This window comes from Nipponia nippon, unplaced genomic scaffold (assembly GCF_047370975.1).
Source record: "Nipponia nippon isolate SJK-2023a ecotype South Korea unplaced genomic scaffold, ASM4737097v1 scaffold_5, whole genome shotgun sequence".
Lineage (NCBI taxonomy): Eukaryota > Metazoa > Chordata > Aves > Pelecaniformes > Threskiornithidae > Nipponia > Nipponia nippon.
Genome location: NW_028262369.1, coordinates 27,338,827 through 27,354,750, shown reverse-complemented (window position 1 = coordinate 27,354,750; position 15,924 = coordinate 27,338,827). Strand labels below are relative to the sequence as shown.

The 15,924-nt window shown below is 36.3% G+C and overlaps 1 protein-coding gene across 6 annotated transcripts in view; it reads right to left on the bottom strand.

The window, feature by feature from the left end:
• TUT4 (terminal uridylyl transferase 4) overlaps positions 1 to 15,924 on the bottom strand; it is a 52,447-nt gene that overhangs the window by 15,725 nt on the left and 20,798 nt on the right. For all 6 annotated transcript variants that reach the window (XM_087734528.1, XM_087734526.1, XM_087734531.1 and 3 more), the window contains 14 exons: positions 14,787 to 14,875; positions 13,496 to 13,547; positions 12,607 to 12,676; positions 11,494 to 11,620; positions 10,348 to 10,467; positions 9,749 to 9,970; positions 9,425 to 9,599; positions 6,116 to 6,858; positions 5,432 to 5,582; positions 4,769 to 4,855; positions 3,245 to 3,348; positions 2,812 to 2,869; positions 2,614 to 2,717; positions 1,842 to 1,931 (listed from right to left, as the gene is read on the bottom strand). In XM_087734528.1, coding sequence (XP_087590654.1) covers positions 1,842 to 1,931; positions 2,614 to 2,717; positions 2,812 to 2,869; positions 3,245 to 3,348; positions 4,769 to 4,855; positions 5,432 to 5,582; positions 6,116 to 6,858; positions 9,425 to 9,599; positions 9,749 to 9,970; positions 10,348 to 10,467; positions 11,494 to 11,620; positions 12,607 to 12,676; positions 13,496 to 13,547; positions 14,787 to 14,875 — 2,192 coding nt within the window. The remainder of the gene's footprint in view (positions 1 to 1,841; positions 1,932 to 2,613; positions 2,718 to 2,811; positions 2,870 to 3,244; positions 3,349 to 4,768; positions 4,856 to 5,431; positions 5,583 to 6,115; positions 6,859 to 9,424; positions 9,600 to 9,748; positions 9,971 to 10,347; positions 10,468 to 11,493; positions 11,621 to 12,606; positions 12,677 to 13,495; positions 13,548 to 14,786; positions 14,876 to 15,924) is intronic.

The window sequence follows — 15,924 nt, the reverse complement described above, 5'->3', positions numbered from 1 at the left end:
ATTATTCAAGACTAACAACTATGTTAGAGAGCAAACAGAAACAGCACCAGTAACTCAAAATACATTCATCTCATAACAAAAATTGTTTTATGAAGCCTGAAAAATATATGTCCTTAGAGTCAAGTGCCATCTGGCAAATCCACAGCATAATTTGACTAACATAAAAACAGAAAAGCTTCTCATAGCCAAAATATTTTTTTTTAGTTTATAATGTGCCAAATAGGAAAAAAACCCACAAAAAACCAAAAAAACAATCAAAACCAAAACCTAAAACCAAATCAAAACCCCCAAAACAGAAATCCCAACAAACCTCCACGTCTGATGTCCACGTTTCAATACTGTGAAATTTAATTTTCCTAAACCCATGTTACTAGAGCTGTTTCTATGATTCCTTATTGTTTTGGTTTCCCCCTTTTTTAAAAAAAAATAATTAATTAATGGGCAAGTATTTCCATGTTGTACTGGCAACTTAGGCAATACCTGGCAGTTTGCTACCATACATATGCATACCTAATTAAACCACGGTCCAGCCTGCACAACATAGCGTAAAACAAACATCAGTGAATTACCTTACTTTTGAAAATCTTATTACAGTATAACCTTTCTACAGCACCTGCTTCCAAGATACCCTTTGCTTCAAGCCTGTGTCATAACAAACAACATATTTTTTTAACCTCCCAGGTCTGGAAAAACAGGGATTTACACATTACTTTCACATTAGCAGCAGCAGTGACAGCTGTTCTTGTTTTTTCTGCCAATGCAAACAGAGGAGGAAGCATTTTGCTTAAACACAGAGTACTTGTATAGCTATGAAGTCACCTCCACGCGTATATATTCAAAAGTGTATGTCCCACAACTTGGAAACTTGGTCTTTACAGTAAGATTTTTAGAATGTATACAATAGTATGCAATACTACAAAAAAATGTAAGGTTCGTTATTATCAACATAAGGGACTTTTAATCTGGACACAGAAGAGACATGGCAATATTCTACATCTACTGTGACCACAGAAAAAAAAAAAAACAAACCAACAAAAACCTTTATGAGTCTTGGTGACAATATAATGAACATGTCCATTTCATTCTGGAACAAAGTTATTTTATTAATCTTGATGCATTTTATTACATTAACATCTGGTAGCATGATACACTCTCTATAACCTGTTTTTTATTTGCCCCTGTTTCACTAAGCTTTCTTTGGATGTGTTTGGGGACTGTATTTAATAGTGCAGCTTGAATAAAAAGCAGCACCATGTTTCAATTATCAAAGGTTGTATAGTATAACACTTTGTTAGAATATCGTAAGAAAAAAAGATGCAGGAGATTTGGTATTTGATAATTCCAAACTCTTAAAGTTAAGTGTATGTCCTAGGCACATCAAGTAGAGACTTAGGCATTCATCAACCCATATCTACTCCTGACTTTTATAAGAAGTAAAACAAGGCAAGTAGGCCAGAAGAAAGCTGCAGTAATCTCTGGGCTGGTCCTAGATATGGAAACTTGGGAAGACCATGCACAGCCACATGCCCCTACGTCTTCCAGCTACCATTTTTTCCACTTTCGTTTGTTTGTCTGTTTGTTTTTTGCTGGTTTGAAATTGAAAAAAAAATGGAAGTTTTCCTTTCATCAGCTTCCTCTTAGACAGAAATCTTTCAACAGATAGCAGAGGATACCAGGACTAAAGAACTTCATTCTGATACACACAATCGTATGGAGCATAGTCAGCTTAAGAAAGTGCATTTCTACTGTCTCCTTTCCAGTTGGTATTAGCAAAAGGTAAATTCAGTAGCTATATCAGAAAACACTGTATTATACAAGTAAGTACCTTATTTTTATATTACCTTTGCAAAAACTTTCATTGTATAGCCCAGATATTGCACTCTAGGATCAATAGCTGCATATGTAGCCAGCATTCTTGTGTTATGCTGTGCCTGGTAAAAGATGGGGAAGAAGAAGAAAAAAAGAAAAAAAAAAATCAAAGAGGTGTTTCAATGTAATTTATGGTTAATTATAGTATACTCTGCAGTTCAAGCACAAGAGATGCATAATACAATTGGAGGGAAAAAAAAAAAATCACAACAATATTCTGTAAAATTCATGCATCATTTCCTGCACAAACATAACCGAACGGTGTACTCAGGACGGTATTAACGCAGTAACAACAAGAACCTTGGAAAACACCAGCAAAGAATTAAGTCCCTAAGATGACTCACATTGGAACAAATTCCACAAACTGCATCTTCTTCACAGGTGAATGTGAGCCCATTACATAAGAAATCGTGCCATTTCAGTGTGCTAGACGTAAGCTGGGATGAGATGTACTATTCATGACGGCAGAAAGGCCGTGGTGAACGTGGCACTAACAGCTTTTCAGGAGCATTCACAAAAATGCTTCGTGTGCCATGACGCGGCTCTGCCATCAGGTTATAGAGCTACTTGGGTTGGGATGAGGGTGTGGGCCACTGAATTTAAATAATGTAGGGAAAAAAAAACCCAAACACACAAAAGTATTTTAATTCTGATATCAAAATTATTCCCTCGAATGATTATTTGAGTAACAATGAATTAAAAAGCTTTCTTTGAACACAAAACCAAACACAAACAGATGCTTACCAGTGTATTGTATAAACTGATATCTCCTTCTAAGCCACTTCGTCTGTGTTCAAATTTTACTATAGGCACTTTGGCTGTTGTTATAGGCAAAATGTTTCTCAAACCTGGGGAAGCAACACTTTAGTACATAAAACATTTCCATTAACTACATATATAGTAAATGTAAATACAAAAAAAATAATACTTTAAAACACCTACCTGGATGCTTCTTAAGAACTTTTGCCAAACCTTCTATTATTTCTTTACAGTTTAATTTCTAGGAAAAACAAATATCACAGCTTCAGATGCCAAAACATGGATCCTATCCCAACAGGCACATTTACTATGAAACATATATTTTATAGAGGAAAAATCTATGCACAAAAAGAAGCAAGCAATATGCCAGCATATGAAGTTACATAAATTGGTGACTTGTGTTCTCTACGTGGGCATCTACAGCACACTAGATGTGTGCCTACAGGGCATCAAAAGTAAAATAAGCTATATCTTGCTTCGGTTGTGCAGATTGCAACAAGCCAATGTGCTACTAGTAGAATCCTACTTTTTCTGTGGACAGAAATCTTAACTGAATTAAAAAAACCTTAAAGAACTCTTGAAAAATAGTACATTCTGTCAACTTCAGAACTCTTACCTCTGCATTTTCATGGCCTTCCAATGTCATGCAGATATCTAGATCACTGTCCCGAAATCCAAATCCATTCTTTGAAGAGCCAAACAAGCAAAGTCTGGCTTTGTCTGATCAAAAGAGTAGACCAAGAAAAGATAAATTCTTTTACAGTTGAATTTAAGTGCTTAACTGACATGTGTAGGTGCCCATAAGAAATGAGCTTTAAGAGGGAGCTTACAATGTCACTTCTAAGACTTCACCTTCGACAAAGGAGGAAGTACAACACTTTAAAAATTATTTATAGGAAGTAAGGCAGTATAAAGCCCATGTAATTTTTATGAGTGAGGTATGTTACAGAGTTACTATAACCATTAAATGGCATCTCTAAATGTGGTGCAATGTTTTGTGGTATGCAACTGCACTTTCCTGTTCAAAATAATCAAAATCAAAATAATGTGCAAACCCAGTCACCAGTACAGCTTTACCCCACAGGTAAGACACAGCTACCGTTAAGGTAGTCCAAGCAATATTTCTGGTTCCACTCATACTTTTTCTAGGTTGCATATTTTTCCTGTGACCAGGCAAATTTGATCAATCAGCAAGTTTCTGTAACTGTAATATACTGTTCAAGAAGACACAAGCAATAAGATTAATATACTTTATAGAACAGTCTTTCCCAATTGTTTTGTTTACATTTTTGTTTGAAACACAATATTATAATGCGTTTTCATTCTTGTAAAGGAAAGTGAAATTATGTAACTGAGAGGAAGCAATTCCTTCCTAACTGAAAAGAATACATTTATCTGTTCAATTGAAATCAATGCTAGGAAAATGTATGTAACGCCTATTCACGGCTTTTTCCTAACCTTTAATAGAATCGGAAATCTTAAGTCTTTCAAGGTTCTGTAACAGGTCTCAATCCTCAGCTGCTGCCAGTAAGTGGAGCGCACAGCCAGTGGATGGAAGTGCAATTCACGCTCCTTGATCACAGGCCAGCTACAGCAGAATGGATAGCCTTCTGTGTAAAGCAGTGGACTGGAATTCAGGAGACCTGGGTTTGGTACCTGGCTCTTGCACTGTTTTACAACACCTACAAAAAATCACTTTGCATCTCTGTGCCTTGCCTTCCATGAATGTAGTTTTGCCTATTTTATAAAAGGGATGTGAACATAACAAACTCATTAAGATTTCTAAGATACTTAAAACACTGGTGACTAGGCAACAAACGTACTTGGCCCACGACCCAGAAAACACTAAACCCAACTGGCCAGGGCCCATTCAAACTTTCTTTTTGTCCTGATTGCAATAGTCCTGTATCTGCATTGTTACTCTTGCAGCTCTTCCTCTGCTCTAGGGACATTTCCATGGAATAACATTGAGGGATGTCCACTTCAGAAGTCTGCACGATAGCTTTACGTACAGAGGGAAAAGAGATGCCACTGCTTTAAGTAAGGAAAATGAGCAATAATGAGACAAATTACATCTTCATGCTGTTGTCAACATGAATGAAGAAAGTACTCTCAAGAATCACTACCTACTGTTACATACCATTATACTCTTTTCGAATAAATCTTTCCAAACTTGCCAGAATTTGTTCTCTGTTTTGTTGCTCAGATAAAGGAGGGGATAATTCATCTAAGTAGAAACAAGTTGAAACACAGTCAGATGTGACATTCAGTTACCTCAAAAATCTTTTTTAGTTAATTAAAACTATTGGATAACTTTTTTTTTGTTGTTACATTTACTTTCCTTGAATATGTGTTTTTCTTTTTTATTACAACATTAGAGTTGTTAGGACTTTATTTCAGACGTCTGATTTTTCTGCAATTGTTTAAACAGAGTGTCTTGGTGGGCACCAAGGTTAACCCACCACAGCACCCAACAGGGGCTTTTTCCAAAAGAAGCCATAGAATTTGACAAACACAAAAACTAGTTTTGCCCAGAGCCTAATTTCTGGGAACACTATTAACTTTTTCCACCCCAGTGAAAAATCCTGCATAGTATCAGTTTCTCAAATCTGTTTTAAGAATTTGGTATCACAACCATGGGTTATATGAAAGTAAAAATATTGGTGAATCTATAACCTAGTGTACCTGGAAGAGCTTCTTCCCACTGAATTTACTGGAGTAAGTAATTTAACCCTAAAGTTCTTATTTCTTCCAGGTTACAGTTCACAGTTTACAGTGAAGTACAAACACTTTTCCAACTTACCAAAACATCTTTTACACACTATATCAAGTATTTCCCGAAATCTGTCTGTCATTGGTGGCAGTGGTTTTAGATCAATTTTCTTGAAATCCTCTGGGCAGTCATTTTTGGAATGTCCATCCCGTTTGCAGATGCTGCATACTATAGTTGGTGGCTTGGGGGGGGGGGGGGGGGGAGAAGTGCACAAATCCAATTTTACTTTTAAGATAGTTCAACAGACCTGACATTTCCATGTAAGTCATGCAACCAAGAACATTTAACATCTGAACAATAACAGTCTTTACAAAGAACAGAACAACACCTCGCAACAGGCTGCATTTAGTTCTCACAGTGCGTAAGAGCACCTAGAAATTCTACAAGAAAGTAGGAGAGGAAGAGGGGAAAAAACCCCACAAAACAACCAAAAACCAAACCCCAGGATTTTTTTTTTTTTTTTTTTTTTTTTTGTGGAAATCAGAAAGCTTTGCATAAGATGGGGGCAATAGACCATCTCGTCCAAATGGCATACACATTTGCCGTTTTCCAGTCCTGAATAACAGGTACTCTAAAAAGGCTAGAGCTACCATTCATAACATAGACTGAAACAATCACTGGGAGAATCCTGTCATCCATCCACCCTTAGTTTTAGTGATTTAAAAGTAATAGCTCCCTGATACATGACCAGTACTGCTTAAATACACAGCTTACCTTTCCTGAAGTCAAAATAAACTTATCAAACACATAATGCATTTCTTCTGTAGAGAGTCTGCCTTCATCTTTGAGCTCATGAGCTTCCACCATTGCTTTGCAGTTGGGCGAGGTAGCTGGTGTGCCAGTGCACTTATTCTTCTGAGAAGATTCTGTTACCAAACTTTGTCTACTTTCAGCATCAGAAAATTCAGTACTACAATTTGTGTCATAGGGCTGATGTTCACTGCAGTTGCAATGGTGGCTTAGCTCACCTTCAGTTATGCGAACTGAAATTTCTAAACCATCCCTCTCTTTAAGTGATTTTTGCTTTAATTCACAGCATTCATTAGAAATAAGGGATAAAGCTTCTTCTTTGTCTTCATCATAACTAGAGTCCAAGGTTGAAAGTAGCAAAGAGTCTATGTTCTTGGAAGTACGTCTTTTGGCTACAGCTTCTACTACTTCATTACATTCAAGTTCATTCTCTGGTATGTTACATCCACTTCCTATATTTTGTTTATCTACAACTTTTTCCCCTTGAGGAAGGCAACAGTTGGCTACAGGCTCTTCAGATCTTGTGGATTTCTTATTACTCATTTTCCCTTTTTCTTTTTTCTTGGTATCTGGCTTGGATTTAATCCCATCTTTACTTTGTGGACATGCAAAATATTTATACGCTGTCCTAAATCGCTCCAGGATGTACTCAAATACCATCTGGCTATTTAGACTTCGTGCAACATTCCTCTTTAGTGCAAAAGGATCTAGGAAGAAAAAGAACAATTTAATTAGTTATCTTTAATTTCTACATTTCACTAAAGCAGCTGAAATACCTAAGTTATGATATGGCAGTTAAAAAGAGATTCTTATAATATAATCCAGAATTGCATTTGGATATACTTAGAGAATGTAGGGCCCACAAGGTTTTTTTGGAGTTCTTCCATACAAAACACAACACACGTCTGGCCATGAATGGTTGGCTATCACAAACCATTCTAAATAGTATTATTTAAATAGAAAACCACAGGTATATTGCACCATCGTATTATGGTCAATTTCTAAACTAGAAATGAAAATAAACATACAAAGACAAAATAAATGTAGGCCTGCCTGAACTTTTTTCCTTCACTGAAGAAGGATTTGCATTTCCCTTAAGAAATTAATTTCTCTAAGAGTAACATTAAGGTTATAAGGATTATATGAACCAATCTCACCAGGTTTCATTCTTAGTCCTTCCTAGCGATTTCTAGATCAAACATGTTTTCCAAGTAAAAAGAGCACTTGCATAGTTGCTATAAGTTTGCCTGGGAAGATAGTATCAAACTGAGATTCTGTTACTTCATAATTTCAGTTAGAAACTTAACATTAAAAAAAAAACAAAAGCAAAAACGAAAAACAAAAAAAACATAAAACAAACAAACAAAAACAACACAAAAAGACAAACAATAGCAGGTATCAGAACCAGAATGCAATCTGTTTTTTGAAATTATTTCCTGTTTCTTCGTCAATAATTTCCCTTTCATCTTACATGTTTTAGTCTCCCACATGCTGAATAAACACTACACTGGTTTTAAAACTCTCTAGCTAAAAGTGATTGAAGAAAAGAATTGGGAGAGGAAATTAAAGCCACAAGAGTGATCTCAAGACCTGCTACTCAGCATGTGCCTCAACAATTCATTGCTTGTTTTTCTCCTTTTTACTTTTCGTTCTTGCTCTTCTTGTACCTTACTAACTGGTCATTCAATATATCTTTAGTAACTCATTCTCTGTCTTTATGATTCTCTTTGACCACTTTCTCCTTGTCCTCTCCATCACCTCATGTTTGTTAAAGAAAAGCTAATTCATCGACATCTCTAGAAAGTGTCCAAAATTCATTATTTATGCTTTTATAAAAATATTACCTTAAATGGCTCCTTAACCTTCCTCAAATACCCAATTTCTCTATTCTTAAGGCCAATTTGGAATGCCATGCATTGCTCTGTGACTTTCCCTGTTAAGTACTGTATACATATTTTTGAGTTGAGGAAGAGAATAAAGATGTCTTCCAGTTATAAAGAAGTAATAGACAAAATAATTTTCTTTCTTTCTCTCCCCAACATATATAACTCAGGGAAGGTATTATCATCAAATTCATACAGTCTCACTCCCTGAAAAAAGGATATTCAGGCCCTGAAGTATAGCCTGACATACCATTCAGTTTCACAGTATGGAAACACTACCAACAGGGAAAGGGACAACGGGGGTGTGCGTGTGTTACTTTGATGGGTGTGCTGGTTTTGGCTGGGATAGAGTTAATTTTCTTCACAGTAGCTAGTACGGGGCTATGTTTTGGATTTGTGCTGAAAACAGTGTTGATAACACAGGGATGTTTTAGTGACTGCTGAGCAGTGCTTACACAGAATCAAGGCCTTTTCTGCTTCTCACACCGCTGCACCAGTGAGGAGGCTGCGGGTGCAGAAGAAGTTGGCAGGGGACATGGCTGGGACAGCTGACCCCAACTGACCAAAGGGGTATTCCCCACCATACGATGTCATGCTCAGCATATAAAGCTAGAGGAAGAAGAAGGAAGGGGGGGACACACATTCGGAGTGATGGCATTTATCTTCCCAAGTAACCGTTATATGTGATGGAGCCCTGCTTTCCTGGAGATGGCTGAACACCTGCCTGCCAATGGGAAGTAGTGAATGAATTCCTTGTTTTGCTTTGCTTGCATGTGTGGTTTTTGCTTTACCTATTAAACTATGTCTCAACCCACAAGTTTTCTTACTTTTACTCTTCTGATTTTCTCCCTCATCCCACGGAGGGGGGGGATTGAGTGAGCAGCTGTGTGGGGCTTAGTTGTCAGCTAGGGTTAACCCATGACAATGGGTTTGCTCCAGTTCACTCTGATCAGAGCTAACCTCTCTGCTCAGTCTGCATTACAGTCAGAGGAAACAAACTGATAGCTGGTAACACTCAAAATACATTATGGTTTTTGGAAATGCAGCTAGAGGTGATGAAAATTCATAATATCAGAATTATTTAAAAGGAATAAATAATAGCTTATAGAAAGAATGAAACAGAGATAAGAACAGAATGGTAAGAAGCAGTGAGACAAATTTACACCTTGTACTTCAAGGACCAGAGCTGCAAAAAGTACTACTGAACAGAAAATTCGTCTTTAAAACAGACTCTAAGTAGCTGACAAAACATACAAAAAACAATTTATTTTCTCCTCCAATTATTGATTTAGTTTACTGTCCAGACTTCTTGTGACAGATCTGTAAGTATTAGGTAAATAAAAATAATAATGCATGATGACTACACAACTAGAAAAGGGTATTATCCTACCTTCAATGGCTATTCGCCTTTTAGGCCAGTTTTTATTCTCTCTGGTTAAGAGTTCTTGTACCCGTATGCTGATGACATATTCCTCCAAAGCAAATTCCAGTGTGTAAAACTTCAACAGTTCTAACCACAGTTGCCCCAGTGAAACTTGGTGAGGGGTTTTGAATGCTAAGAGAGACTGAAACACATGGACAAGAATGCTCAACTGCAGTAAGAAATGAAAATTGCCATTTTTTTTCCTGGTTCCATACAATATTAATGTTTAAAGATTAAAAACAGGAATAAGAGATAGAATATGTTTTTCAGTGAAATAAAGCCATTACTTACATTGCCGTGTTTCTCCTTTGCATTACTTTGGTTGTCCACTTCCAAGCTTGTTACCTTTTTACCACCACCTTTCTGTTGTTCAACTTTAGTTTTACTTTCCGCTCCAACTGAGTTTTTTGCCGCACCATTTGTTGGTGGTTTGTACTCCCACCGTACAAACTCCTCTTCTTCTATACCTTTCAGCTGGTGGTCATCCGGCCTCTTTGAATCAAAGCCTTCAATCTAACAACAATTAAAGCAGCTCTGAAATAAGACTGTATATAATACATACAGCCAAAAGTTTTCACCAAACACTGACAACTGTGATATTTATCCCCCTCAAGAATAACTGATGTCATAGAAATTAATTCAGAGAATTAAAAAAGAAAATATTTGCCTTTTCTCCAAAATACAGCATGACACAATTGCACAGGATATAGCAGCTGCCTTTTTTAAAAAATCAGAATCATCAGGCATCAATTGTGTGAGGATTAAGTGCCAATGTGTTTTATTTACAAATTTCTTAGGCAATCGAATTCTGCACATTTTATGACCTTGCAGAACACAGAAATAATGTCAACAATTTAACAATAAGGTTATTATATTACCAAAGCACTTACCCAATTGCCCAAATAGGATGGTAAAATACGTGGTTTTCTTTGTTGAAGAAAAAATATCACCATTAAGGCAAAGGAATATGAGGGAATCCCACCTTCAGCCTGACAGTCAATGTGACAGAGCTGTAAGAGAACAAATCGTTACTCTTATGATGTAGCATCAGCATTTTAATTTAAAATCTATTATAAAAGGACAAATATTAAAGGAATGTGAGGTACATGCTACAGCGAAACAGAAAATCCTTTATCTGAGAAACTGCAGTCGTCATGCTATGCCACATACAGACAAAATGCAAATTATACTAATTCGTACAGTGCCTTAAGTTATACTATTTTATTATACATTATTCTCTTCAGTTTCGTCACATTTTGTGATCATGGGACACATTTATATTCCTATCTAGAATTTCAATCAACTATCAGGTTTCTGTTATTGTGCACTCTCCCCTGTATGGAGATGGGGATTCTATGCATCTGGCTGTAATCTGATACTGATCTCTTCTATGGGAACTCAAGAGAGATGTAATAAATGTATTAGACTTTGACAGTTTTTTGTAGTTTCTACCACTGCTACTTATACGTTGTAAAACATGATTTTTTGTAATAACACTTTGCTAAATCAAGCAACAATAATAATAATACCATGCAACTGATTTTTCAATAAAGCCAAGACATTACAAGTCAAGTATGGCCTGACAGCACTTTCTGGACTGTATTGCAAGACAGTTAAACGCTGACTGTGAATATTATAACTTGGTTCCTGTGATCACCGTTGATGTCTGTAAGATGTACAGCTAAGTATGACAACAGACCCTTTTTTGAGCAGGTTAACTTTTTTCAATGTGACCTCAAGAGCAGAAAGTTTGCAAGACCCAGCTGCTCTGTTAAGCTGGTTTTCAAGGATCAATTAACTAGTTTTAAGGAACTAGCATAATAGCTTGCTAACAGAACAGTGGAAGCTTCATATGTATTTACAGTTTCACACCAAAATCTTCAGTCTCACTCTGGCCTGTTAAGGTAAGAGGTGAACTAGTGGCATGAAGTTCCTTTCTACAAACATATCCATGGTATATTATACATTACATTGTATGCAGTACTTAAGAGGAGGAAATAACCATATTTAATTATCCACAATATTTATAAACTTACTCTAGCCCAGTAGCGGAAAGCCAAAACCAAGGGAATAAGGACAGGTTCCAGTTTACCAAGTGCAGCCAGCAGGTCAGTTGTAAGGCAAGCCACATCATTTCTAGCACTTACTTTACACGTCAAACCACTGTAATTACAAATGGAAAGCAGATAAAAAGTTATCACCTTGTGTATACAAATGATGCTCGGGGCAGGGGGGAGATGGGGCATCACATCCACCACAATAAAAACATGCATCAGTGTCTCCCCTATGTAAGAACCTGAACTTTTTAAACAAAAGCTACAGAATATAATCCCATTTTCTTTACTATTAACTCATCAGTTGGATCTAGAACTTACAGAAGTTTATTGCAGCTAAAAATGTAAAACAGCATTAAGAATTTGGTCTAAGTTCTGCCATTACTTAATTGTGCAATCTTAACAACTCAAACTCCATGTATATCTTCCACATACCAAATAAATAAATAAACAAACCAACCCCCCCAGGCTGCTCCATATTAAAGAGTTGGTAAGTCCACAAAACAGCTGCTCTGAAAACTTTTGGTTTGCTTCTTAGAATAATTATTTCTATTCTCTTAGTACTTACAAGATATTTGCATTATCTACAAACACAGGAAAAGATATGCCTACCCTTGTTTCATTTACTTCTCCACAGTTTCAATCACATACCTCTAGCCAGTCAAAGCAATGTGGACATCATACAGCAACCATGTGTCATTTTGGAGGTTGCTACTTCTTAGGAATTTACTGAATTGTCAGATGATGTGTCCTTACTGGTAATGTGTACCTTATAAAATGTTTTTAAAGCCTTGGATTAAACTGCTGGCAGAAATTTTAAGTATCAACTGAAAACCATTCCACTTTTCCCCTATTTAACTAAAAGTAGAACTAGTATTTTCAGACTCCTACAACTAATGAGCTCTATGAGGCACAAAAACAAAGTTAAGCTTTCTTTTTAGATTGTATTTTCGTGTAAAAGCAATTCTCCTTTAACATGAATGTTAGCTAAATGTTACAGTAAAACTTCTTTTCAGGAGTGCAGGCAAGCAGCTGCTATCAACAAACATAGTAGAAACCAGTATCTCATTAAAAATCCCTATCAATGACATGTACCTTTTAACATCTTTGCAAAAGACAACAGGAACTTTGGCATGGAAATCTGACTCCACATCTGAGTAGACAGCTAAGCAAGGAAAAAAAAAAACCATTATGTATGAAAGTCTTTTACAGTTTTCCCAACTGTGTCTTTAAAACTATTACATTTATACCATGCCTTTACAGAAGAACTCAAATTAAGTGCTGCATAGCTAACGAGTAAGCAATATTTTCTGGTTACTCCTGATGCTCACCACCAGCAGCCAGCAGGAAAAAAGTGTCACGCAGCCAGCAGGAAAAAAGAAAACCCTTATCAGGAAACTGGGCTGGTATCTCTTCTAGAACCTTTTTTGTCTTTACAACATTCAAAAGACACAAGGTTAAATCTCTGACAAGCTATGAGGATAGTTTGAGAACCACTTATGGAGCTGACCTATCAAAATTTCCTGAAGGATCAAAAATACAATGCTACTTGTGCCACTTGGTTCAACATGTGTGGATTACAGGGCTAGATGACCTCCTGACAGAAAAAGGAGGCTACAAGTTTCAGAAGTCTTCTAATAGTTCTCACCAATGTTCACATGCAAGGGGAAAGTGGCTTTTAGGTTTACTGCTTAGAATTTCTCCTACAAAGTTAAATACTTTTCGACCTGGCATCTAACACTATCACTATAAATTCTGGTAATCTGAACTGGACTACCTGGGCTGCCATTCTCCTGCTGCAGGTTCTCATCTCTCACTTACACAAGCACTGGTATTCATAAAAATCACATTCATAAAAACACCTCAGATACTTTGGTTGAAAACTAATCCATTTTTACAAGTTTACAGAAAAATCAAGCATAAAAGCAACTGAACAGCAGCTGGAATATTAATTAAATAGAAATGAGATGCAACTAAAACTCACCACTGTTCTTCAAGATTTCGAGCACCTGTATCAGAACATCTGGTTGACTCATCTAAAACGACAAAAGTAGAGCAGGTTACATTATTCAGACTAACCTATTTTATTTTACACTTTGTTTAAAACTACTTAGGTTGCACAACCAGTAACAGTATGTTCTTTCACAAAAGTGAAATCGTGTCAGTATTAATGAAAGTTAACTGTATCTGTCTGCACCATGAAAACAGGTACTAGTAAACATATTAGCCAGCTTTCTTTTAGCCTACAGCTTTTTTAGTTAATGCTTCTGTTCTAGTTCTGTATTAATGGACTCCATAAAGTTAAAACAAAATACTTGCCATATATTCAACAATTTCAATGTCAATATATGCCACCAGAAATGCACAACAATAAAGAATTTAATGTCAGTACTTTCCCAAGGGTTTTTAAAGCCTATAATTTTAAAATGTGTTTTCTCCCCAGAAATCAACTTAAGTGGTATTTCAAAGATAAGCTGTAAACAGTTCAAAGAAAAACTAAAATTAGCACCACCTTTGAGCTTTTGTGAAAAAGTAACATGGTACACTCCACATGCAGTTGTTTGAAAAAGGGCTCAGTTTTGCTTCCTAACTGCAGCATCATTTCAAAATGCAATGTGTAAGTATGTAACCAAAACAGGTATCTTGAATTTCACTGTAACACGTACAGTCAAAAAAGAGCAAGTTCAGCAGTCGTGCCTCTAACAAGAACGTGCTGCTAATATCACATACTAAACATGAACAAACAACTTTGATGTTTAAAGGCAAGCTATACTGCTCTGCAGGAATTTTGTACCACAGTAAACTGTAAACCGGGATGTGACACCTACTTGCAAGTGACTAAAACATAAAAGGAAAATTGTCACTTTTAGCCCCACCTTTAAAAGGGCGGGAGGGGAAGGGGGAATGAAGACCTACAAGATTTTACTGCCTGAATCACGAGCACATAAAAGCACACTTATCCAGAGCCAACTCTTTTTATATTGTTTTTGCTTACTCAAAAAATTAAAAAACCCACCAAAGAAACACACACACCCCCAAAAAAGAAGACTAGCATAAGATTGTCCAAAAAAACAGAATTAAAGTTATCTAATGAGCAATGAAAACTTTATCAACTGGATTCATAGCACACCTAACACCAAATCAAAGATTATACGCTTTGTGCTATTCTAACACCATATGCCCCAATAGAAGATGAAGCCTATGGAGCAGAAATAAATGTTGACGGCCTTGATTTAAAAAACAGTCTTAGTTAATACAAGATAATATCTACACACCTTAGGGGGGAATTTGATATCAATGTTAACATCGCTGGTCTTAAAAGCAAATCTAGTTAAACAGGAGCCATACATCCTCAGTGAACAGTCTGGAAGAGAGAGAAATAATTATTTAACAGCTAGTAAATAAATTATTCTTTAATGAATGACACATACCTTGCTTTAGATGCTGTACCTCCCAAGCGGTACTCCCAGATTAATGAATATTGAACCACTTTCTCGCTCCTGTGAAGGCTAGTCATTTCCATAACACAGCATCACAGGAAAAGGGATAATTCAAAGAGTGTAATTACAAAAAGTTCAAAATTTTTTCTAGCTGTTTTAACGTTTGCAATGCAGCTTCAATTTTGTTTGTTCTTGATATAAAACTAAATATAAAATAGTAATAACTGTCACTATCTCAGTGCGGGATTTTATTTCACAGGTTTTGTTAACTACAGCTTGATTTCACTGCAGCAGTTAGCCAATTACAGAATTCTTTGTTGCCTCATACACTTTTGTCACAAAAAAATTTTTATATGTGCTACAATCTGTTAATTACATTAGCAAGTTCCTATGCACAATTCATTACAAAACATGCACATAAATTCATGACAATCCAAGACACAAAGTACAGTATCCATTTAGTAGGTGTTTTTATAGTTAATACAGTTCCTTACCTGCAAAGATGTATAACTGATCTAAACTAATTAGAAAGTAATTATTCAGTAATAATATCATGAGAAATATCATTCCACTCCATAAACAATAATTTATTCCACTTCATGATATAATTTCTGTAGATGAAAACCTTCCTGTAATATATATTAGGGCTCTGACATATTTATGTCAGCTGAAAATTGAGACTATTCTCATCCCTCCAAATCCAACACCCTTCTCAAGCAGGGTCACCTAGAGCAGGTTGCCCAGAACTGTGTTCAGTTGGGTTTTGAAAATCTCCAAGGATGGAGGGTCCACAACCTCTCTAGGCAACCTGTGCCAGTGTTCAACCAGCCTCACAGAGAAGAGGATTTTTCTCGCATTTTTTCTTAGCACCTTTATTTGTGTTCTGACCAAACCCTCTCAAACAGAACCACAACAAAATAATTCTTAAAAGAGAAAATAAATCTTACACATACACAGCTTCAAACAAACCTTT